Source organism: Styela clava, chromosome 9 (genome assembly GCF_964204865.1).
Source record: "Styela clava chromosome 9, kaStyClav1.hap1.2, whole genome shotgun sequence".
In the NCBI taxonomy this organism is placed as follows: Eukaryota; Metazoa; Chordata; class Ascidiacea; order Stolidobranchia; family Styelidae; genus Styela; species Styela clava.
In genome coordinates, this window is record NC_135258.1 from 9,705,673 (window position 1) to 9,731,562 (window position 25,890).

Sequence of the window (25,890 nt, forward strand, 5' to 3'; positions counted from 1 at the left end):
AAAATCAGCTGATTGTCAATGGCAATTAACATTGTAATGTCATACCGAATAGTTTTCGCCGTATCCAGGGTTTTCCCAGTAGAAAAATTTGTTCAGTTTAGCACAGTGGTTCTTAAACTTTTTGAAAAGTCATGCAAGACGGTCCCCTTTCAATTTTTCTGATGACTCGCGGTCCGACCACTAAAGAAATGAAACAAATAACAACGCGGTATATCAAGCATTCATCTATTGAATGGCATTAAAACAGTTCAATGAGATGAGCGCGCCTACTTGGCTTCTTTGATATGATATATCGGCAAACACGCAATATCGGGCCGATATATCGGTTGAGCTCTAATCCTGGGGGTGTGGGACAATGAAGATTCATGCCTCCAGCCTCAACGTGAATCGACATACCAAAGGATACAAGCGTTAGAAAAGGGGTTGAATATCGGGATCCCAACCCCAGTTGGAATAGCTAAAAACACTCAAAAACGTTCCTTCATTAGATACAAATATACGCTAAATTGTTTGTTTGGTGAGCCGCACGGAATGTATCAGCATGACAGAGTTGGGACCACTCTGGTCTACCTTATCAAAAAACTCCCGACTTCGCTGACCACTAGATCGTTGAAATGCGATCGTGGAACCGCCACATAGTGTAAATAGTTCATTGGTCCGATTGTTAGAAAGGAAAGAATTTTTTTTTGAAACAAAAATGCAGCAACAAGGAGAATACTACAATGAAAAAAATAAAAAAATAAAGAAAAAGCCTCATAGGGCCATTTCGTGTCCCCAAAAAAGTTCCAGTGTTTATATTTAATAAAGAAGGTCAATATGATACTTGAAGACGAAAAATAAGCGAACATTTTAAAGTTTGAGTTTTCTGGTGAACTCGAAATATTTAATAAACACCGATAAACTATAAAAAATTCTGCTTTAAAATTTCTGTGGTGCCCCTCTTTGCTCGGTGCCCCAAGCACGTGCTTATATTGTTTAAAGGCTAATCCGGCACTGGATGGGATATTTTATAAATTATAGGCCTGAAACACCAATGATCGGCAATGTTTTCACGATAAAAACGGGAGATAGATGCTAGAATATATATTTAATCGGATATAACTACAACACGGGTCGGCAGACTGCGGCCAATGATGAACGTCCCACGGTTGTTTGCAATTATACGTCAATTTAATTTTGATTTTCAAAATCCAAGAATGTCTGGGAAACAGAGAGAAGTTTAAGACGAGGGTCGAACATTCCAAAGTGCTTGGACGGCAAAATATTTTTCTTTCTTGCGCATTTCAAAACCAGTTTGTTTGATATTCCAAGTCAGCATCGTAGTTTATTTGGGATTCAATGTTAAACGACATTACGAAACATTTCAATACAAATACGAAATTCGATCCCGAAACCCGGGACTGCGCCATCGCTCGTCTGTGCACCAGTGCAAAACGTGTAATGTGAACGTTCGAAAGCACATATCGCTGTGAAGAGTTCATCTAAAATGCATTACTTTTAAAATACATTTTGTACTGGCTTGTCACATTGTCAACTGGAGTGGACGACGTACCGCTGGGCAACCAAGTTGCCATTTAATTTTAGGGGCTTTGGCCATGACACAGAAACAACATCATCCTTTTCATTGATAATGAGTAGATAAAGACAATGTACTGTCCGATAATACATAAAAAAGGCCACATACACGTCTCATTGTGGAAAGCTTGTAACACATCAGCAATAGAAGGTTCAAATGCGCCATATTTGAAGTTTAATGTGGTGGTTATGCCTAGGCGGAAAGAATGCGCCCGCACGCTACCGGAAATGTGTATATCTGGTCCGCAAGTAGGCTACATACATTCGTCGACCACTGCTTTACAGTTTGCAAGTAGCATTTGTACCAATGTGCCACCATGACCAAAGCCTACACATAATGTACCCTCGCCGACAGTTTTATCTTTTCAACTCGTCACCATTGCGATTTGTTTGAATAAATCTGAATGTTAAAACATAATTTTGAACTTCTCAACTCTTTCGACCAGCGAAAAATGTTCGCACATAGCAGCTGCGAATGGACGCATATCAGAGGAGCGTTAATCAAAGTATAGCAGTTATTAAATATAGCAAATGCGAGCTTAAAAAAGAACTGCAGAAGGTGTGAAAGTGTTGTAGTATAAAGCATCTCAGCTCCTTTCACAAATCACAATTCAATAGTTTTCTTCTCTGCAAGCTTCAAGCAGCAAAGAAAGGTAAAGAGCTCTACCATTCATTACGGATTTAATGGACCTCCTGTAGTATGTGCAACAAGATGGCGCACAACCTGAAATCACGTTGAGTATCAGGTTAGGGTTCAGGATGTGCGACATCTTGGTGCGCATACTTCAGGAGTACCAATTCAATTCTACTTAATACGTGTCATTCTAAACGTAGCAACGAATATATAAATGTGCATTAAGCATTTTTATCCAGATAATGATTGCTATCCTATTTATTGACCTTACCAAAATTAATTTTTTTTTGCTAAAATTAACTCACCTATATAAATTAAAGTGACATTTATTCTAGCTAGATGATTCATTTTGCACTCATAATTATTAGCCTATCCATATGCAATTATTTTCAGAAAACTCTACGTATTCAATTTTCCATATTTTCGCTCGACCTCAAAATATGGAACACGCATTTGCGAAAGAGAACGAGGAGGTTCTCGAATTCTTCAATGTTTCCGAAACGACTGGTTTGAAACCAGAACAAGTGAAGGAAAATCGAAAAAAATATGGGCCTAACGAACTTCCAGTCGAAGAAGGAAAAAGCTTGTGGGAACTTCTTGTAGAACAATTTGAAGATCTTCTCGTCCGAATCCTACTGTTGGCTGCAATTATTTCCTTTGTTCTTGCACTTTTTGAAGACGGAGAAGAAACCATCACTGCTTTTGTTGAACCATTCGTCATCTTGTTGATTCTCATCGCTAACGCCGTCGTTGGAATCTGGCAAGAGAGAAATGCGGAAAGTGCCATCGAAGCTTTGAAAGAATATGAACCAGAGATGGGCAAAGTTCTTCGACAAGATCGTGCATCAGTGCAAAGAATTCGAGCAAGTGAGATTGTTCCTGGCGACATCGTCGAAGTGGCAGTTGGAGACAAAGTTCCAGCTGACATTCGACTTATTGCTATCAAGTCCACAACACTTCGGGTCGATCAAGCAATCCTTACTGGTGAAAGCGTCAGCGTTATCAAACACACCGATGCCGTTCCTGATCTCCGAGCGGTCAATCAAGATAAGAAAAATATGCTATTCTCCGGAACCAACATCGCTGCTGGAAAGGCCGTAGGAATTGTAGTCGGCACTGGAAGCAACACCGAAATTGGCAAAATTAGAAATGAGATGGCTGAAACCGAAAATGAGAAGACTCCACTTCAACAAAAACTGGATGAATTCGGAAACCAGCTCTCAAAAATTATCACGATTATCTGCATCGCTGTCTGGGCAATCAACATTGGTCATTTCAACGATCCAATCCACGGTGGATCCGTCATAAAGGGAGCAGTCTACTATTTTAAAATTGCCGTCGCCTTAGCTGTTGCAGCAATCCCAGAAGGACTTCCAGCAGTAATCACAACTTGCTTGGCACTTGGAACTCGACGAATGGCAACCAAGAACGCAATCGTCCGTAGTCTGCCATCGGTAGAAACTTTGGGCTGTACGTCCGTCATCTGCTCCGATAAGACCGGTACCTTGACTACAAACCAAATGTCCGTCTGTCGCATGTTTGTTTTGAAAGCCCTTGAAGCGCAGCATGCAACCTTCAACCAATTCACAATCTCTGGATCAACCTACGAACCTGTTGGGGATGTCATGCTTGATGGAAAGAAAATCAATCCTGGAAGCTACGACTCACTCGTCGAACTCTCTACCATATGTGCACTGTGTAACGACTCATCTTTGGACTACAATGAAGGCAAAGGTATCTATGAAAAAGTCGGAGAAGCTACTGAAACTGCTCTCACCGTTCTTTGCGAAAAGATGAACGTATTCAACACCGACGTGTCTAGTCTAAGCAAAGCTCAACGAGCCAACGCTTGTTGCCAAACCATCAAAAACATGATGAAGAAGGTGTTCACTCTTGAATTCTCTAGAGATCGTAAATCTATGAGTGCATACTGCACACCAGCCAATCAGGAATCTCCAATAGGACCAAAGATGTTTGTCAAGGGAGCACCAGAAGGTATTTTAGATAGATGCACTTACGTTCGAGTAGGAAACCAAAAGATGATGATTACACCCGTCATTCGTGAACAAATCATGTCCGTTGTAAAAGAATACGGAACTGGAAAAGATACTCTTCGATGCATTGCTCTCGGAACCATTGATAATCCAGCATGTCCTTCAAGCATGGATTTGACGGAAGCTACCAAATTTGCCAACTACGAAACAGAAATCACATTTGTCGGAGTTGTGGGCATGCTTGACCCGCCTCGTACCGAAGTCTACCAAGCGATCCAAGAATGCAAAGCTGCAGGAATTCGAGTTATCGTCATCACTGGAGATAACAAAGCAACCGCTGAAGCCATTTGCCGCCGCATTGGTGTATTTGGTGAAGATGAATGTACTGAAGAATTGGCTTACACAGGACGCGAATTCGACGATTTGTCCAAAGACGAACAATTTAAAGCTTGCCTCCGCGCACGACTTTTTGCTCGCGTTGAACCATCACATAAAAGCAAAATTGTCGAATACCTTCAAGCTAATGGAGACGTTACTGCTATGACTGGTGACGGTGTCAACGACGCCCCAGCTCTTAAAAAAGCTGAAATAGGAATTGCAATGGGAAGCGGAACCGCAGTCGCTAAAACCGCCGCAGAAATGGTTCTTGCTGACGACAACTTTACTTCAATCGTAGCAGCTGTTGAAGAAGGACGTGCAATCTACAACAATATGAAACAATTCATCCGTTACCTAATTTCATCCAACATTGGCGAAGTTGTCTGCATTTTCCTAGCAGCCGCTCTCGGCGTTCCCGAAGCTCTTATTCCAGTTCAACTTCTCTGGGTCAACTTGGTCACTGATGGCCTTCCAGCCACTGCTCTCAGCTTCAACCCACCAGATTTAGACATCATGGACAAGAAGCCACGTTCCACTAAAGATACCCTTATCAATGGCTGGTTGTTGTGCAGATATTGTGTTATTGGTGTTTACGTCGGAGCTGCAACTGTAGGAGCATCCACATGGTGGTTCCTCTACTCCGAAACAGGTCCACAAATGTCTTGGTGGCAAGTCACTCACTATATGTCGTGCCACTCAAGCCCAGAATTGTTCGAAGGAATCACTTGCAAGATCTTTGAAGATCCTCATCCAATGACCATGGCTTTGTCCGTCCTCGTCATCATCGAATTGTGCAACGCTCTTAACTCCGTCTCTGAAAACCAATCGCTTCTCGTCATGCCACCTTGGCAAAACCTTTGGCTCATCGGTGCTATCCTTCTCTCACTATCTCTTCATTTCGTTATCCTTTACGTCGACCCTCTTCCAATGGTGTTCCAGATTTGCCCACTAAGCTTCGCAGAATGGATGATGGTTCTCAAGATCTCTCTTCCAGTCATTATCATCGACGAAGGACTAAAATACGTTGCTCGCAACTACGTTGAAGTTGAAAATAAGAAGAAAATTGAATAATCAAGCACCTTGTTTTCTGTTTAGTGGTAATTTAAGATATCATACAATTTTAATTTTGGGCAAAATTTAAGTTTAAAATGAGATAATTTATTTCAAATGCAGTTCAATTATCAAATTTACGCAATAAAATATTCTGTAATATAGTGTTTATCTTGTGGTCAATTTTCTAAAACAGCCAGGATGCAGAACATGTAGACCAACTCAGGTAGTCCAAATGCGCGGAACCGTATTCGATATGGCATATAATCACAAAAGATTTGTTAAACCGTAAATATATACTGGTTAAACAACAAATTACATTTTATTTTTATCTTTTATTTACCTTTATATATATTCACCATATCCGATAGAAATTACTACATGCTGTGTCTAGGTGTTCACAGTCATGTCGTCCTACACAAATTAGTTAGGCTATTAGCCTTCACCTAAGTTAAGCTACTTTGTATTATGGTCTTTTGACAAATTAAAATCAATCCGGAAGAATAGAACGCGAAGGTAATCACAGCTTGAACAGGGAAATGTCGTTCATATATTGTATGTATATGCGGTTGCATCTACGAGTTATATGCAAATTACGGTACATAAAACGAGCAGATTCAAGCAGATATATGGAAGGTCGCAATCTAGTAACATAATACCAGACAACAGCTGGTCGTTCATATAATTAGTGCGTTAAAAAGCTCAAAAAAACTCCGAGTGATCGAAACGGTATTAGCATTCAGGGGTAAGGCTTTACATGTTGATTACACAATATAAGGCATTAAAATACAAGTGTGCGTAGTTCATGATAACTATTACAATAGGTACGCAACAATCTATAATATCATAAAACTCGACAACATCTGATCGTTGATAACACATAACACGAGAAATGTTCTGTTCTTTGGCTATTGGCAATAAACTCTCCGCAAAGTAATCAAATTAACATTTGGTGGAAACTATTATTGCACAACTTGTAGTTTGTTTCAATAGTAGTAGGCTAAAGGTATTTTGTTGGATGAGGCTACTCTCTTTACCCGTACAGAAACTCGAAAACTGCTTTTGAATAAAATATGAGAAATGACTTGTATCAAGCGTAAATTAGATATAATAAAATATCATTATATTACCGTCATTCACTGGTGGTAAGCCTATTCATATTGTGTGCGCAACATAAGACATAAAACTGCCGGTGAGTGTAGTTCTTGACAAATGTACAATGGGTACCAATCTTTGATGTCATAATACCCCACAAAAGCTGATCGTTGATGACACGAGAAATTTGCTGGCTGAAAACCTCTCTTCAGAGAACTATTCTTTGGGTATTGGCAATAAAATGTCCACAAACTAATCAAATTAACGTTTGGTGGAAAATATAAGACATAAAACAGTCGGTGCGCGTGGTTCTTGATAAATGTATAATACCGTGTTTCATCGAAAATAAGACCTAGCCTGAAAATGAGACTTATCCCAAATTTTAAAAATGATTTTAATGTAAACCCTCCTTTAATAAAAGACCCAGTCGATAGCGCAATTTTTTTTTTAAATAAAAACGTGTTATTTATAAGTAAATGGATACCGGTTTTCATATTTCGTATATTTGAAAATCCTTCTGACAATACAAGTCATCCCTCCCAAATAAGCTCTAGTGTTATTTATCGGAAGAAAATAATTTCCCCTGTCTAATTTTGGGGGAAACGCGGTAACAATCTATGATGTTTCTCTGAACTACTATCTGGCTGTTGGCAATAACTATCATTGCACACCTTGCAGTTTGTTTAATTTAAAACGAATCGTCACAATATTTTGTAGGATGAGGTTACTGTTGTTACGCTTACAGAAACTAGAAAACCGACTTTGATTGACATATAGTAACTAATTAAGTGTAAAATAATAATTTTGAATCTAATGTTCAGAAAACTGAAATATTTCAGATCTTTCTTCTTATTGAAGCTTTAAACAAATTTTCCGCATTGGCAACATACAACCACTTTGGAGATATGCGTATCTGAAGAGTCATTATAGAATTACTAGATGAATATTTTAAATTTATGATTAAATCTGGAATAAATTTATTGTTTCACTTTTGGATTATGCCTTACATTTGAAAATGAGTTCTGTAACTTCCATTCTCGACAATGACGTTTTTTGTTATAAAGGACGTAAACAGCAAATACTGGTTTTGGGTGATCAAAAAAACGGAGTATAATATTTTTTCAATCACTGAAAGGTTCACCGTGTTCAATAAAACCACAAAGTTTACATTTATGTATTAACCAGTGAAATGTCCAATTTCGGCATAGCACAAAAATTTGAGAAACACTTCTTTAAGGCATCTAAATTTACGTGTTTTTTTATTTACCAGGATTGCAGTATATATATATAACCTATTTCAGCAGTACTACCGTGTTATTCTCATGTTTATGGCATTTCTGTTACAATAGTCTTTGCATGATAGGCGACACTTTCAGTTGAATCGTTTTTTTATTTATTTAACAAACTGATAGCTTAACAATAATTCCCTTATTAAAATCATTTCTTAACCACGTGCACCGGAAACTGTTTGCCTTATTATGCGCAAGTATAACATGTAAAGGCTAATTGATTGATGCTCATACCATGGCATTTTATTACATCGTCGTCGTTGTCAAAGACACATTACTCATGTTATCACAATCAGCTGTTGTGGGGATTTATCTTATGGCATCATAAATTGCAGCATATTGTGTGGGCATTCCATGCACCACAAGCAACTGACATTGTACGCATCGTTACGCACAAATAACATGTAAAGCAGTGGTTCTCAACCTTTTTGTCTTTGCGGACCCTTCTGGTGCTCTCAAACTGGTCTCAAAAGTTTTTTATTTGAAATCTAGTTTATAGCTTAAACAGCAACCTAATGTTCCATACAGATTTAACAAAGTCAAAATTAACACCAAACTAGTGGACATTTTCATTTATTTTGTCAAATCGAATACACTTAATGGAATTTCTGCTGTTGCATATCAGAAGCAAGTCTTGAAATACGTGGTCGTGTTTTTGATAACGATAGACGCATATCGTCTTCGACGTTTAGTTGGTTACGAGCCTTGGATTTGATATGAACGAGAGCAGAAAATCCACTTTTACAAAGGTAAGTGGAGGCAAATGGAACAATAACACGTAATGCTTCCATCGATACTTTTGGGTCCGACGGCAAAATAGCGCACCAAAACTGAGAAAGTGATTTGTGAGAAAGATGCTGAGGACAGCATAACATAAAACGCATTGCGGTTTTTCCTTGCCACCCTCTGACACTGAGGTAAACCCCATTTCAAGATAACTTTCCGAGTACTTTCTTGATTTAGCCATGCTGGTTAAGTTTTAGAATGCAACACAATATCCTTTGCTGGCTGTAGAACAACTAGCTACTTCGCTTCAAATGAGAACGTGACCAGTGACCACATACCCTTAAAATCACTGTAGCTGCGTTTTCGTATGTATCATTGTGATGTCATAACTCGTATTTGTCACAATAGGTCTACGGGAGATAAATCAAAATAGTTTTTGTAGGCTATTGTCACATTGTCATAGGCAGCAAATGTTCGAGCGTATTACAAATAAAAACGATATTAAACTGCAAATAATTTCCTAAAATCTAAATTAATGGATATGAATTGCATGGATATGAAATGAATTGGCGTTGCTTTTACATCACTTAAATGGCTGTATATGTATATATACGTGCTTATTATGAGTACTTATGACATTGGTTGTATATGTACATGACATGAATGGCTTCATATGTATATTAAGTTGGTAGTATAAGCATATGACATCGCATAAACAATTCTTATGCACATAGTGTTGACCATGTATAATCTGATATTGGCTTATTGTGCACATTACTTGAGTGATCGTATAAGTATATTGTGTGGGACATATGAAAACAATTGCATTGGCTGTGTATGTGTATTACTCGATTGACCGTATTTGTATATTAATTTGGCTGTGTATGTATATCACGTCACCAACCCCACTCAAATATTGCGGAAGAAGATAGCTCGTCCCGAGGATGGGGGTGAATGGTCCAGGTCCCATAAAATTTAGAATAACAACTTAATTCTGTCATCAGTTTTATTTATTTTGTTTTTATCAATCATTTTATCGTTTGTTATGTTGATTATGAATTAAACACCATAAAGGCGACTACCGTATTCTCGATACGCGGAGTCTTTCGTGTACTTCCTGACACCGAACGCATTGCTGAACACAGTATTTATGTCTGTGCGGGAAAGACCCCGTTTTCGTGCGTGAAGTTTCGTGCGCATTTAATGATTATTGTGCCTTTGTTTATTTTAAAATTACGATTTGATTATAATTAGACTGTTCGTTTTTGAATGTTGAAATATAATTATGAAAGTCTGGAGTTACATCGTGCGTTTGTTTACGAATGGTTAGTAAATTTTATAGTTTCGTTGTAGGAGACCCTTATTCGCAGTTGTCCTGTCTGTATGCCTGCCCTGTCAGTCTATATACAGATGTAGCGTCTAAACGGCTGGACCGATTCGAATGAAATTTCCTACATGGGTTATTCTGTCACCCACGTTACGTGTGTTTCATCGAAAGTGATGGTTTGTTTCCATGGTAGCAGGTAAAATATGCAATTTCTACCAATGTATCACTGTCTCGTCAAAAAATTGAAATTTCGATAATACCATACTTTCCACAGAAGAAAATACACTTTCAATCAGTACTCTGCCGTTGGGTCTGCAATTTTGCATGTATGGTTACCAAAGTGTAGGGGTGTGGGCCTCAGTCATCATAGGATCATGGAAGCCTATACCGTCTTGTTTTGTAGTTTTTTTTAATTCATTAACCTGTGTAAGGCGGTTATAACATGCAATTTTGCTCTCAATATTGAATGTAATGGTTATCAAACTTGTAACTTACTGAAAAAATATACCTCGCTATGCATTATGTCTTATTAAAAATGTTATAATTCATTACTTTCTAAATGCCTTTTACCATAGTTAACTTAATATAGTTCGCTCACGCCAAAGTGACTATATAGCGCTATAACTTCGTATTTTCAGAAACCGGGTGTGGTGTAAAGTAAAATTTGATCTAAATTAATCGCAAATAATGTTTCATTTTCCAACTTCGGGTACTCAGCCTTTTCCGGGAAAATTCGAAAAGTCAATTTAATTTAAAATAAAGAATGTTTCACTATTCCAAAAATGAAGATTGTTGCAATCGGAAAATCCTCTGTATGATGGCAGTCGGCACCAATAATAAAACGGGGCAATAACGCTGTCTTCGCGTTCTGAATATTCAAGCTGGGATTACGGATTTACGGTGTTTGATGTCTACCGCAAACGCGTTCGGGCTCTTTGCGAGAAAACGCAAGAATAATCACGCGAGACAGATTTCGTCGCGAGAGAATAACGCTCGTCCCTGATTTAATAAATTCGAAATACAAAAATTGACGCACAGCGCCGAAAAGGCGGAAACCGAGTTCGACTGATGCTTTACCGTTCGACTGTATGCTATACCGTCCATCCCTACCTACGAGTAATTGAATTCTAACGTTTGTGCTATAATCCTGGTATAAACCTTAAATAACTATCCAATAAATGCAATAACAGAACAGCAGAATCACTCTGCCCCTAATCCACTTTGATAACTTATGGTACGGACGCAGAGATGACTGGCAGATGCCACAACCCCCTACTTTATCCTAATGCCTCAGTATATCTTTTCATTTATTACAACCAACAAAACCATTCCAAATAAGCAAATAAAATTAAACGGAAATCCCCTTCTGTAAACTTCAAAATATAGCACACTGATGACGTAGTAACGCATCACTCATGCGTCCGTGGGCGAACTATATTCAGTAAACTATGCTTTTACCTCGGTTCAGAAAGTTGGATTGTTTGTTCAGAGTGTGAATATGAGTTAGATTTTCTGTGGGAAAATCCGTATATTCTCAATATTTAATCAATGTCGCAAATTTATATCAGTGAGTATTTTTATTATTCCCTCTGTTTTCGTAAATACAGAAGGTTACATAGTAACGGTAACTGGCGAATCATAATATAGTCTTTATTAAAACTGGCTTATCATGACAATGGTCATCGGATAATATCGAGCCTCCACTTGTAGACTATATTTACAGTTGTTTCTTAAAATACCAATGCTTTTTGTATCGTCTCTGTGATAAATGAATATCATTTTCAATTTACGTATATTGATATCCAAAGCATGATTATTATTTTTATTCTTTCCGTGCGCGTTCTCAAAAGCAACGAAAATTGATTTCGAACGCAGTTTTTCTTTTACTCCATCAAATTTATCAAACAAGAGTGATTTTCTACCATTGTCACTAACAATAATTCTAAATACCGTCAAATTAAGTCATGAATGTTGTTACCGCTTATTTTTGTATATTTCTTATTATAATAATTTTCTTCTCCCCAATTAAAACTTTGGTTTGTGGTATGAATTGTTCAAGCTGTTTTCAGCAATTGAGAATTTTTCCAAAAATCTGGACAGTACCTTCAGTACAGAATTCCAACGAATACTAGTATCATAATGAAGTTCAGTTACTGGGTAAATTCTTCTTGGCAGTTCTCTATTAAAAAGAGTAATCATAAAAACTTTTTGTTAATAACTTTTTCAATTGCTTCAATATAACAATCCTTGTCATTCATTATTTATGTCCAAGTAATTTCAGCATCATCATCATGGTACCTACAATATACGTCTTGTACAACACATTGTTGGTCATTGGTACCAATATGCTGCTGTGATCCGTGATGTCGAATGAATATTCTACGCAAGTATATTTTTCATATCAAGGTCTAGAAGCACCTATATGATAGTATTCAATTAGTATAGCTATTATTTGAAAAACTAGTTTGATAAAACTTCAAATTGAAAAAAATTCAAATGATCAAATATTTGTTTGTTTGATGACAGCCTTAGCAAAATTCAGTTTTATATCCAGCGAACCAAATCATCGCAATATGCCAATTTCATAGTTGTGATGTTCCTCCGTAGCACCAAGCGTTCGGACAGCGGCGTCGATATTAAAAAATAGGAAATAACATTAAAAAAACGGTTTCGTAGGCCCACTAGTCGAAGTAATAAACATGTATACTTTCATTATCTTACTACCGCTTGAAACGATTGTTCCCTATTCACAATCTTCATATTTCACAAAATTAAAAATTTAATTTATGGTGTGCTATTTTTATTTACAGTGCGGCACACGGAAAAGCTGAAATATAATTCGCGGCCATAGAACGCATTTGGGTTTCGCAACTCTATTCCAGTAACACGCTTTATGGCCTACCTATGCCCCGCGACACCATTTGCGTCACTAGCAGCTGTGAATGTGCAACATGTCGGTGACGCGTTAACTGAAATTTAACAGTTTTTGAATGTAGTAAATGATAGTTCATAATGAAGGACACCCTACGTGAGGTGTGAAAGTGATGTAGTATAAAAGATTCCTGCTTTCATTTCAAAATATCAGTCAAAGGTTTTCTTCTCTGCAAGCATCAAGCAGCAAAGAAAGGTAAGTTATACAACTGGTTTAGTTATTTTGTTTATTACGTACTATTGCAAATACAAGTAATTCGTTTGATCGAAAAAACGCTTATTACCTCACTAGCAATTGGGATTATATGCTACGCTAAACACGAAAGTCATTCTAATAATTCATGCATAGTCATGAATTTTATTTTGACATGAAGAATAGCATTCGCATTATGGCAATATACCTTCTTTTCAGAAAATCTGAACAGTTTAATCCTCCATATTTCCACCGAACTTCACGATGGAACACGCATTTGCGAAAGAGAACAAGGAGGTTCTCGAATTCTTCAACGTTTCCGAAACAACTGGTTTGAAACCAGAACAAGTCAGAGAAAATCGAAGGAAATATGGGCCCAACGAACTTCCAGTTGAAGAAGGAAAAAGCTTGTGGGAACTTCTTGTAGAACAATTTGAAGATCTTCTCGTCCGAATCCTACTGTTGGCGGCCATTATTTCCTTTGTTCTTGCTCTTTTTGAAGACGGAGAAGAAACTATCACTGCTTTTGTGGAACCATTTGTAATCCTGTTGATTCTCATCGCTAACGCCGTCGTTGGAATCTGGCAAGAGAGAAATGCAGAGAGCGCCATTGAGGCTCTAAAAGAATATGAACCAGAAATGGGCAAAGTTCTTCGACAAGATCGTGTATCAGTTCAAAGAATTCGAGCAAGTGAGATTGTTCCTGGTGACATTGTCGAAGTAGCTGTTGGGGACAAAGTTCCAGCTGACATCCGACTTATTGCAATCAAGTCCACAACCCTTCGAGTCGACCAAGCAATTCTTACTGGTGAAAGCGTCAGCATTATCAAACATACCGATGCCGTTCCCGATCTCCGTGCAGTTAACCAAGATAAGAAGAATATGCTTTTCTCCGGAACCAACATTGCTGCTGGGAAGGCCGTAGGAATTGTTGTCGGCACTGGAAGTAACACTGAAATTGGAAAAATTAGGAACGAGATGGCCGAAACTGAAAATGAAAAGACTCCACTCCAGCAAAAACTTGATGAATTCGGAAACCAACTCTCAAAAATAATTACTATCATCTGCATAGCTGTCTGGGCAATCAACATTGGTCATTTCAACGATCCAATTCACGGCGGATCCGTCATAAAAGGAGCAGTCTACTATTTTAAAATTGCCGTTGCCTTGGCCGTTGCAGCAATCCCAGAAGGACTTCCAGCAGTCATCACAACTTGCTTGGCACTTGGAACTCGACGAATGGCAACCAAGAACGCAATCGTCCGTAGTCTGCCATCGGTAGAAACGTTGGGATGCACGTCCGTCATCTGCTCCGATAAAACCGGTACCTTGACTACAAACCAAATGTCCGTCTGTCGCATGTTTGTCTTGAAAGCCCTTGGAGCGCAGCAAGCAACCTTCAACCAATTCACAATCTCTGGATCAACCTACGAGCCTATTGGGGATGTCATGCTTGATGGAAAGAAAATCAATCCTGGAAGCTACGACTCACTCGTTGAACTCTCTACCATATGTGCACTGTGTAACGACTCATCTTTGGATTACAATGAAAGCAAGGGTATCTACGAAAAAGTCGGAGAAGCCACTGAAACTGCTCTCACTGTACTTTGCGAAAAAATGAACGTATTCAACACCGACGTATCCAGCTTGAGCAAAGCTCAACGAGCCAACGCTTGCTGCCAAACCATCAAAAACATGATGAAGAAAGTGTTTACTCTTGAATTCTCTAGAGATCGTAAATCTATGAGTGCTTATTGCACACCTGCCAACCCGGAATCTCCAATTGGACCGAAAATGTTTGTCAAGGGAGCACCAGAAGGTATTTTGGATAGATGCACTTACGTTCGAGTAGGAAACCAAAAGATGATGATGACACCCGCCATTCGTGAACAAATCATGTCCGTTGTAAAAGAATACGGAACCGGAAAAGATACTCTTCGATGTATTGCACTAGGAACCATTGATAATCCAGCCAATCCTTCAAGTATGGATTTGACAGAGTCTACTAAATTTGCCAACTACGAAACAGAAATCACATTTGTCGGAGTTGTAGGCATGCTTGACCCACCTCGTACCGAAGTCTACCAAGCGATCCAAGAATGCAAAGCTGCAGGAATTCGAGTTATCGTCATCACTGGAGATAACAAAGCCACCGCTGAAGCTATTTGCCGCCGCATTGGAGTTTTTGGCGAGGAAGAATGTACTGAAGGATTGGCTTACACGGGACGCGAGTTTGATGATTTGTCTAAAGACGAACAATTTAAAGCTTGCCTCCGCGCACGACTTTTTGCTCGCGTTGAACCATCACATAAAAGCAAAATCGTCGAATACCTTCAAGCTAATGGAGACGTTACTGCTATGACTGGCGACGGTGTCAACGACGCCCCAGCTCTCAAGAAAGCTGAAATCGGAATTGCTATGGGAAGCGGAACTGCAGTCGCCAAAACCGCTGCAGAAATGGTTCTTGCTGACGACAACTTTACTTCAATCGTAGCAGCTGTTGAAGAAGGACGTGCAATCTACAACAATATGAAACAATTCATCCGGTATCTAATTTCATCTAACATTGGCGAAGTTGTCTGCATTTTCCTCGCCGCCGCTCTCGGCGTTCCTGAAGCTCTCATTCCAGTTCAACTTCTCTGGGTCAACTTGGTTACCGATGGTCTTCCAGCCACTGCTCTCAGCTTCAACCCACCAGATTTGGACATCATGGACAAGAAGCCACGATCCACTAAAGACACTCTTATCAACGGCTGGTTGTTGTGCAGATATTGTGTTATTGGTGTTTACGTCGGAGCTGCAACTGTAGGAGCATCCACATGGTGGTTCCTCTACTCCGAAACCGGTCCACAAATGTCTTGGTGGCAAGTAACTCACTATATGTCGTGCCATTCAAGCCCAGAATTGTTCGAAGGAATCACCTGCAAGATCTTTGAAGATCCTCATCCAATGACCATGGCTTTGTCCGTCCTCGTCATCATCGAATTGTGCAACGCTCTTAACTCCGTCTCTGAAAATCAATCGCTTCTCGTCATGCCACCATGGCAAAACCTTTGGCTCATCGGTGCTATCCTTCTCTCACTATCTCTTCATTTCGTTATCCTTTACGTCGACCCTCTCCCAATGGTTTTCCAGATTTGCCCACTAAGCTTCGCGGAATGGATGATGGTTCTCAAGATCTCTCTTCCAGTCATTATCATCGACGAAGGACTGAAATACATCGCTCGCAACTACGTTGAAGTAGAAAATAAGAAGAAAACTGAATAGTTTGATCACAGTTTTCCTGCATCGCTTCTATTTAATGATTTAGGAAAATGATAATTAGACAACGAATAACTTAATATATAAATAATATATTTCGAACACTTTCATTAGTTCATGGAATAAAACAATTTGCAACGAAAACGTTTATATTTCAATAACTCAGTTGTTCGTGTTAGTACTCGGTGTGTGGTAGGGAGCGGGGTTCCTATTTCATTCTAGAAACAAAGAGATATAATAGAAAGAGATATCGTCTGTGGCTGGCGAAACAAAATAGCAGAATGGTCAATTTGAAATGTATTTTCATTCGTGAGTGTTTTTTTAATTAAAACCTTGGACATCCGAAGTCAGAACTCATGTTAATATGGATGGACTTTGCTGGTTTTGGCTGCAACCATCTGTGTTGGCTGCAATGTGCGCACATATTTACAATGTTGTGTAACATAGTTTTGCTGACAGGTACCATGTTTGGTACTCTGCCTTGTACTAGTTCAAATAGTATGTGTAAAAGTGTTTTAAAGACTTCAAAGTTTTTCAAAATGGAAATCCACATGAATTCAATATTTTAAGACTAAAATTGTGATGTCTTACTATATACAGATTCATTTTTAGCTCCACGCTTTGTACTAGTAAATCTAAATTTTCCGGAAAGTTTTATGTTCCGATTGTTGCCTTCTACCTGTAGGCGCGATACAGATGGAATGGCAGTAGGCGTTGTTTCTTTATCAGATAGCTTGACATCAGATGGATCATCTCCCAGGTCTATCGTATCAAAGTTTCTTCCACTATATCGGTATTTTTCCGCGTCATCCAGATCGGATACCTTTGTTTAATGCAAGAAAAAGTACTGGAATTATTGAGTAGCTTAGAATACTCACACTATGAAAATTATTTTCGTTGTTCATGAGGCAAAAACGCCGTGGCAAAATAACTTTCAAAACTAGTTATCAAAATATGTTGTCTGTGCAATTGTCGTCTTCGAATATCGGATTTTACTTTTTATAACTGAATAGCCACACTGAGGGAAATATGTTCAAATCATTGCAGCTATAAATTTACTCACGTCAGCTTCATAGTGTATGCCATTTGAAGATTCTCCACTCGCTGTTTCAGCATTCATTGATTTTGGCTCATTTTCAATTACTTCAATATGAACTTGAGAGTTTTGTGGATCTTTTGGGGTAGAATTGCTAAATTGTGAAAATAAATTAAGGCAAGCTATATGATATTTTTGAGCTGTTACTTTTGTTATTCTATGAACCTGAAAACGCTAACTGCTATCAACATAAGAAAGACAGTATAAGTAGATGCCATCGTATCAACGTTAGATTAAAATTTGGAAAGTAGGCTAGCCTAAATCTAGATGCAGTAACAAAAAGCTGAGAAGACAAATAATAATAAAACGACATAAATGTTTACTACAGGTATATCTGAAATAATGATTTGTTTCAAACGTATATATTGGACATACCAACTTCGCACCAAATGACAATGAGCCTAATACATCAATGACACACATACACAGAATGGCACACCCACTTTGCACCAAATGACAATGAGCCAAATACATTATTGACTCACATACATAGAATGACATGCCCACTTTGCACCCGATGAAAATGAGCCAAATACATTAATGACAATGAACCAAATACAATAATGACACACATACATAGAATGGCACACCCACTTTGCACCGAATGACGATGAGCCAAATACATGGCACACACACATCAATGTCACACCCACTTTGCACCAAATGGCAATGAGCCAAATACATTTATTAGGGCATGATCATGTACATATGCAGACCAAACTGCAAACAAACTCGAATATTTTCTTAAGGCCATGCAAGGGGTAAACATTACAGAGTTCATACGTAATTATTTTAAAAAATTATTAATCAAATTTTAATTTGGTTCTCACCTCGATAAGTTATTTCCATGCTGTGTTCCCGAACAACAGCAGCAACATTTCGTCCATGTGACTTGTACACAGTCATTACATGACATTTCCGACGGGTGTGATGATTGCAATAACGGGACTTGACTGCTGCGAAAATAAATATATATGATAAAGTGTGGGCCGAATATATAGTAATACTGTGGATGGAGCAATATTTATGCGTACAAATCTTACGAGTGAAAAGCTGGTTTGAAGCGTAGCGATTGTGGGTTTAGTGAATAGAAATAGATAAGCGCTTTGAGTTGACGACTAATCCCTGTCAAATTTTGTCGAAACTAATATGACAAATTTGAAAATTTCAATTGATTCCCACCATGTTAGCTACGTTGCGTATTTCTCTGAGCATCAAATGCCTAATCACTCACAATGACCAATAAGCTAATGATGACGTAACAAGCTGAGACATTTTTAACCAGGCAGAATTTCAAGCTTATGTATAAAGGTGCTGACCCAAACGCGATTTCGAACAATACTCGACAAGGAAGGAAGAAATGGATTTGGCGTAGATTCACTTCCCTATCCATTCTCAAGATGTACATTTCGAAAAAGAGCGAAACATTGTTTAAACGTGCCTGTCTCTACTACATTATAAACTGACTGTCAGCAACATATAAGTTGATTTAATGTTACTAATGACTGTGTCAAGAACGGGAAGCACCGGATTTGACTACAAGTTTTGCGTTAGGAGAAATATAAAACTTGGGCTAAATGATTAGGGTAAATTTTGAAAATCCTATTCTTGACAAAATTAATTGTTCGCACATAAGGTTTTCTCGCAAAAGTTACCGATGTATATTTGAAGCCTGAAATGTACCGGGCTCTACTAGTCTTTATGCAACAGATCAACTTATAACTGGTACACTAAATAACCTATTCATACCTATGTTCTTTAGATCGCTTGCCATGGCGCAGGAGCGAACTTTTTTTGCTTTTAATCATTACCGAAAATACCAGTCTCTTATCCAGCGCTGCGTTTTTGTTACCAACGGCCTAACTGAGCTTCTCCTACTCGCGCACTTAATTACGACTGCCAAGCCCAATGTAGCATTTCGGAAACAAATTTGATATTATACCTTTTGCACAATAAATTTAAAAAAAAATTACCATCGATTTAACATTTCTGAAGTATATATCAATGTCTAGCAAATAACTTTAGTTAGAATGATACTACCTTTAGGAACTATATCTGGTAATGAAATGTAACCTAAAACTTCGTTCTTTTCGTAGTCGTATTTTCTTATTGAAGAAATCAAGAAAAATGTAAAATCAAGTACCTGAAAAATCTTAGTAATATTATCAACTAATTTTCAACGTATTCTGTCTATAATCTTGAAGTTGAAGTTACGACCCCACATTTAGGAAAGCATCGATTCGGCATGTGCGCCAGGCTTGAAAAACGGATCGTATCTAAACACCATGTTTGGTTGGGCACTATCAAAATTATAATTGTCTTATCATAATAGGACTTCGCACCTTGCTGCATTTATTTCCTAGACATTATTGCAATTGTTTCCGCTTTAAGGTTTTCAGTAATAGGTTTAATGTACACAATGTATTTTCAACTTATTATATTGTTCGAGGTATTGGTATGGCTACGTCAAGACATACAATCGCTTGAATTTTACCAGAACGACTGCAAGGATAACCAAGATCCATATTATGCACGAAATGCACCTCAGATGCATTTATTTCAAGCGAACTAACTATACACGTAGAAGCAAGAATATACTAACTCCAGTCCCGAAGCTCAATATACTGTTTCTCTACACATGAAGAAGCGCGACCACGAATAACAGAAATCAAATTTTTATAAAAAGAATAAAATGAAAAAACAATGAACAATCATTTAACGAGTAATGTATCTGAATAAATATACACAGCAAGTGTGAGTTTAGTTTTAAGTATTATTTGTATAGCTCGTTAGTTTTTGATGGCGCATTCGCAAAATTCAATCTGGGTCAAACTGCAACACAATTTTGTATACTACCGTTTATGTTCACTTACCAGACATCCACACGTGTAGAGATGTCAATCCTTAACTCTTCTCTGGCGTAAAAATATGTTTGTACTTTTACAATATAAATTAACCATCAACTGAGTTAACTTTGCAAGAAAATTTTCACTGATGAACTACGAAGAACACAACAGTAGAAGTGAAGCCATTACTAACAGCCACAGGGAAATGACTGTTAGGATACTGACTGCTGTTTCGTTGTGCTTCCGGGTATTAAAAGGTTAGCGTTTTAGTGTGCTGTAACGCAGAGACAGTGAGTTGTCATATAATATGGCTATTTATGAGCTAAGAGTATTTTTGAGTCATTTTCCATTGAGTGATGAATGCGTGAAAATGAATGGTTGGTGCGATGCAAAGTAGTACTGAAATATTTGCCGAGATGTTTAATTGACTATTATGGAAGAGTAGACTTTTAAACATTGTTGAGTTTAACCCCAGGTATTCAGGAATTGTAAAACCTTGCTCATTTGCATGCGAAGGTTCAACATTCTTTTTATATCTTGACCTAGTGTTTGGAACACAAGTTTGTATGCCTCGAGGTCAGGGGCGGATTAAGCCCCTTTGGTGCCCTAAGCACTGAAGACTTTGGTGCCCCCTCATGTGTAATTTAATTGTAAAAACAATAAACCACATAAGTGTATTATCCATTAAAACTAATCACAACCAACAGTAAATAAAACAACTTTTACGAACATTTTTAGTTTTTTTAACTGTTATATATAGCCGATATATATATATATCGGTCGTTTACTGTCGATATGATATATCGGCAAACACGCAATAACAAGCCGATATATCGGTTGAGCTCTAATCCTGAGGGAGTGTGACAATAAAGATTCATGCCTCCAGTCTCAACGTGAGTCAAAATACCAAAGTATACAAGTCACAACTATAGTTTGAAATTTTACCGGTACCTAGTAGTCTACCTCAGGGTGGTTCAAGGTTGCTAGGTTGAAGGACCACAAACACTTTTGAGGAGGTCGCTCGTTTAATGTCGCTTCAAATTATATTCTTTCGTGACAGATATTACTTGCAATCAAACCAGACACTGTGTGATGGGCAAGGAAATACGTTTCCACCGTGTTTTTCCTTATGTCACCTTTCTTGCGACACTCATTTTATTACGAATCGTTATATTGAGTAATTTAAAAACTTGCATCGTGAGCAAGCTTAGTGCCATCGTCAAATACCAACCAGGCGCGGCGTTAAGTCGGCTCTGCGTTTCGTCACTACTGTCACATGGCCGACGCTTAAAAACGGAGGAGTGTTTTTACTAAAATAAAGGCACAAAGCGTTAGAAAGAGGGTTTGAATCACGGAATCATCGCGCGGAATGTATTAGCATGACAGGGTTTGGACCACACTGGTCTACCTTATAAAAAAAACGACTTCGCCGACCACTAGATCGTTGAAATGCGATCGTGGAATCGCCACATAGTGTAAATAGTTCATTGGTTCAATTGTTGAAGAGGAAAGAAATTTTTTAAAACAAAAATGCAGCAACAAGGAGAATACTAGAAAGTAAAAACAACAACAATTTAAGAAAACGACTCATAGGCCCATTTCGTGTCCAAAAAAAGTTTCGGTGTTTATTTTTAATAAAGAAGGTTATTAGGTTAATATGATACTTGAAGACGAAAAATACGCGAACATTTTGAAGTTTGAGTCTTCTGCTGAACTCGTATTATTTCAATAAACACCGATAAACTATATATATAAAATTCTGCTCTAAAATTTCTGTGGTGCCCCTCTTTGCTTGGTGCCCTAAGCACGTGCTTATATTGTTACTTATCGATCTTAAGATCGGTAAGTATATTGATAGGTATTTGTCTGTATGTATGTCTGTCTGTCTGTCTGTCTGTCTGTGTGTCTGTGTGTGTGTCTGTTAGATGCACGCGATATCTCACGAAAGCGACATTGAATCTGCTCCAGATTTTGCATGTGCATTCATCTTATCTCGGACCAGAAGCCTATTGATTTTAGGCGAATTATGTCGTATAATTAGCGAGTTATCAATCAATTATTGATATAGTGATCTAGATTTTTGTAAAGCGAGAGAATTTTGAAACCGCCGAGTGTGTGTGTGCGATGCGCAGTGCGCAAGTTACAAGAGCGGATGAATCGAAACTGCAGTTTCTGTTTTGGGGGATCCCCTAACTATCGATCGATAAGTCTTCGGTTTCCAACCGATATTCTCGTTTGATGGTTAATCCGGCACTGCTCGAGGTATATACTTTTGCTATCGGGCGTAGGGTTTTGTTTTTTTATCAATTCTAAAAAAAACATCGTATTTTAAAACAAGGGCTTGTTTTAAATCAATTTTTTTTGGTATTTTTTATTGAAATACCCCCTGCATCGCCGCGAAACTACGCCAAATCGTTGCATTCTGGCAGTTGCACACGCAACCAGAATTATAATTTCAAAAATGTAAGTAAAATTTTTTATTTTGACTTTTACTTCTATTGCGTACAATCATCGCCACGTTTGTATCTCCACCAAAGTCATAAGATTTAACCGGAATGTTTAGCCGAGATATCAGAGAGATGTTTGAGTAAGAAAAATTGACATATTGACATTTTTCCCATAAAATGAAGGCATTATTATGGTTAATACTGTTCGGTTAATTTATGCTTAGCATACTTTGTTTTTAAGGTTGAAGTGATAGAGTTTTTCAAAGTTATACAAACAAATTTATTCAATCGCATTTTAATTTTCGCAAGGTGGTTTCATCGCAGCAGGGTCGTTCACGTAATGCCTTATCGGTTGCGTCTTACTGCGCCAACCACTGAACTACAGCTTGAGAAGGTGTGCATGAGCCTCTATCGATATTTGTGGCGTTTTGAAAGATTTATTGCAAATAAGAAGCGCTTGGCAAGTTTTTACATTCATTTATCTTCAACCTATTTAATACAAGAAAATCAAATAGTACAGCCATTTCGAACAAAACAGGCAAAAATAACTTGATTTAAAACAACTGTTTCAAAACATTTCTTTTTGAACAAATCCCTAATCGGGCGCAAACCATTTGGCAAAAATGAACGCTTGATTCCGTTGTCCAGTCTTGAGTTCCATGTGTGGAAGCACGCTAGTATGGGTAAAAGATAACAATTCATTCAGGCCTACCAGTCAAATACCCTCACGCGTAATCATAGGCTACCTCTAATAACAAAGTTAAACGCTGCAAGAAATTTTCGTAAGCTAATAAAGGTCCGAAATCCTAATTTTAGTGCAGCATCGTAGCCAATGTTGTTGTTGGTATTCTTTTTCCTCGTGTTGTCACAAAATCTACCTTTTCAAAATGCCTGCGTTTTGATTTTGCGAACGCGGTACTCAGACGCATTTGTGTATGAGCCGCAAAGCTGCCGGCACTGCAGCTAGTTATTGGACCTCCAAATATTTAACATTTGCTTTCTTTTTGAACACGAAATGTGCATATGGATGGTTTTGGTATTATGTTGTTGTTGGCGTTTTTTTTTCTTGTTGTTATGTCAGAGCGCTGCTGGACTGCTTTGAACTTTTCAATGATTCGAGATTGTATTTTTTGGTAGAATGCTTTTAATCTTTTTGAAAACTCTGAGGATTCGTTTTCTGGTTTTCCGTGACGTCATCAAAATTAAAAATTGCGCACTTTGTGGCGATTCCGCGTTCGTGATCTGGTGGGCAGGCAAAGTCGTGACGACTGCGGCACCAGTAATCTACTGTGACAATTTGCATTTCCGCACTACTTCGTTTTGTCTTTCGTGTATTTCCATATATTTGAGCATCTCTCTGTCTTGTTAAAAATTTTCTCTTTTTTCTTCTTCTTTTCGTTATTGTTGTTGTGAAAAATCGCTTTTCTCTTTAATTACTGGACATATTGCATGCGAATTTTCGGTTGTTAAAGATTTTTGATGTCGCTAGAGTGCTATTACTTTTATTTGTTCCATAATTTCCTATGAATCCTATGATATCTGATATTTCATCCAGAATTTTATTCATGAGAACACCGTTTTTATTTGGCAAAGCATGACGGCCTACTACTATTTTGCGGAACTCGTGTTACGGTGGGCAACCGGAGGTCTGATGTATTTTAATTCTAGTGGACGTGACGTAACATTTTTTAGTAGTCGTTCCATAGCTCCAGCGTCGTTCAGTATATAAAATATTTCATCTCGACGAGCATTGCTCTCTTGTTTTAACATGATGTGGCGTACCCTGGATCGTGTTGATGATGGTGGTGGGAGAGGAGCTTTCGGTAATGCTCTGTAATGAATTGCAGCAGAAAAATACATCTCATATCAGACAAGTTTCTTTCCGTCCACCACCACGGTATTTTGTATATCATGTTAATTTGAATTGTCGATTTTGCTGCACATTTAAAATACATACTGGTACCTTTTTGTATGACTAATACAGTGTTGCAATAACGAAATGATAGCTCTTTGCGTTTATTATTTGAAAATGTGATAACAAATTATTTTTCTGAATTTCCTTAACTTGTCGCTCCATGGAAAGTGCACACACGCTTGGCTGTGTGCTCGTTAAATTGGCAAACATTGAAGGCGTACCGGTATATTTTTATGATAGGCTGTCGTCCATCCGTCGATTTTGAACTGCGTGTCAGTGCGGGTAATCATTGGAAGAATCAATTGAATCTGTGCATATTTGAGTCTCATATTGCAAAATCCCCATTATTATCTAGAAAAAAAACTAGTACGACAAAAGTTATCAATGTCTTCGTCTACTCTATACTCTATCGATCTATCCAATAGACCTCAATCTAGCGATATAAATATATTTGGACATTTTCTATCAATAAAAATAATCTGTAGAACCGGATTTTGCTCGTTGTATGGACAAGTATAGCAAACATTTATTATCGGAAAGAGAAAAAAAAAGATTTGAAATGTATTTAAATAAACTAGTCATCTTTTTTAGTATATATGCTATTGAATTGTGAATACTTCATATCAATACAAGAATAATTTTTTCGTTGTAAGCGAAAACGTCATGGGTTTTAAAAATACACTAAATGTATTTTGTTTGGAATATTCCGCTTCGTTGCACTCATGTCATGACGTGTTGTTATCAAAATTATCCTACTGCTCTGCGTTCTTGCGGATGTAAGCAAATGCAGAAATGCGGAGATTGGCGAGGGGCATATTTCGGATTTTAAGGCTGTAGCTAGATTACGGCACCACAAGTATTGACTTACAGATTAGTGAAACTTTATTAATACTGTAATACCGGTAGATTACTGTATGTCAGTATGTACAAATAGCGCAAATTTTCATAAGGCTTAATTCACCAACACTCTGAACAAAGCTCTCGACAAGCATCAACTTTCAGACTTTGATTGATAATGTCTGAATGTAGAAAATGCGGCCGCCCATTAGTTTTATGGTATTCCTTTATCCAGGTACTATTACTGGGTCTAGTGTAGTTTCGTACCTCAAGTCCATGCTTCGAAAACGAATAAC

General features: G+C 38.0%; 1 protein-coding gene and 2 pseudogenes across 8 annotated transcripts; 2 read left to right on the plus strand and 1 right to left on the minus strand.

Annotated features, from left to right (window-relative positions):
* Positions 1–2,100: 2,100 nt before the first annotated feature.
* Positions 2,101–5,798, plus strand: LOC120339188 (sarcoplasmic/endoplasmic reticulum calcium ATPase 1 pseudogene; annotated as a pseudogene). Its single transcript, XR_013477810.1, has 2 exons — positions 2,101–2,228; positions 2,603–5,798. The product of XR_013477810.1 is annotated as a sarcoplasmic/endoplasmic reticulum calcium ATPase 1 pseudogene (transcript).
* Positions 5,799–13,085: 7,287 nt separating this feature from the next.
* Positions 13,086–16,597, plus strand: LOC120339733 (sarcoplasmic/endoplasmic reticulum calcium ATPase 1 pseudogene; annotated as a pseudogene). Its single transcript, XR_013477809.1, has 2 exons — positions 13,086–13,195; positions 13,412–16,597. The product of XR_013477809.1 is annotated as a sarcoplasmic/endoplasmic reticulum calcium ATPase 1 pseudogene (transcript).
* On the minus strand, positions 16,526–20,627 carry LOC120339764 (uncharacterized). 6 transcript variants are annotated; one of them, XM_039407961.2, is made up of 4 exons: positions 20,423–20,627; positions 18,380–18,502; positions 17,517–17,643; positions 16,526–17,276 (listed from the first exon to the last, which is right to left on the minus strand). In XM_039407961.2, the coding sequence occupies exons 2-4, from the start codon at positions 18,463–18,465 to the stop codon at positions 17,025–17,027; spliced, it is 465 nt and encodes a 154-aa protein (XP_039263895.2). In that variant the 5' UTR covers positions 18,466–18,502; positions 20,423–20,627; the 3' UTR covers positions 16,526–17,024. The 6 variants fall into 6 exon arrangements, with proteins under 6 accessions (XP_039263895.2, XP_039263894.2, XP_039263897.2 ...); XM_039407960.2 differs by having other exon boundaries at positions 18,380–18,505; XM_039407963.2 differs by lacking the exon at positions 20,423–20,627 and adding an exon at positions 19,693–20,364.
* Between the last annotated feature and the right edge of the window lie 5,263 nt (positions 20,628–25,890).

Bases quoted from the DNA above. Each gene is read 5' to 3' on its own strand.
- LOC120339764 (XM_039407958.2), bottom strand. From the start codon at position 19,357: ATGATTAAAAGCAAAAAAAGTTCGCTCCTGCGCCATGGCAAGCGATCT. The intron at 18,506-19,298 runs GTATGAATAGGT...TTATTTTCGCAG, and splicing joins AAGCGATCTAAAGAACATAG to CAGTCAAGTCCCGTTATTGC. The intron at 17,644-18,379 runs GTGAGAACCAAA...TTCACAATTTAG, and splicing joins CATGGAAATAACTTATCGAG to CAATTCTACCCCAAAAGATC.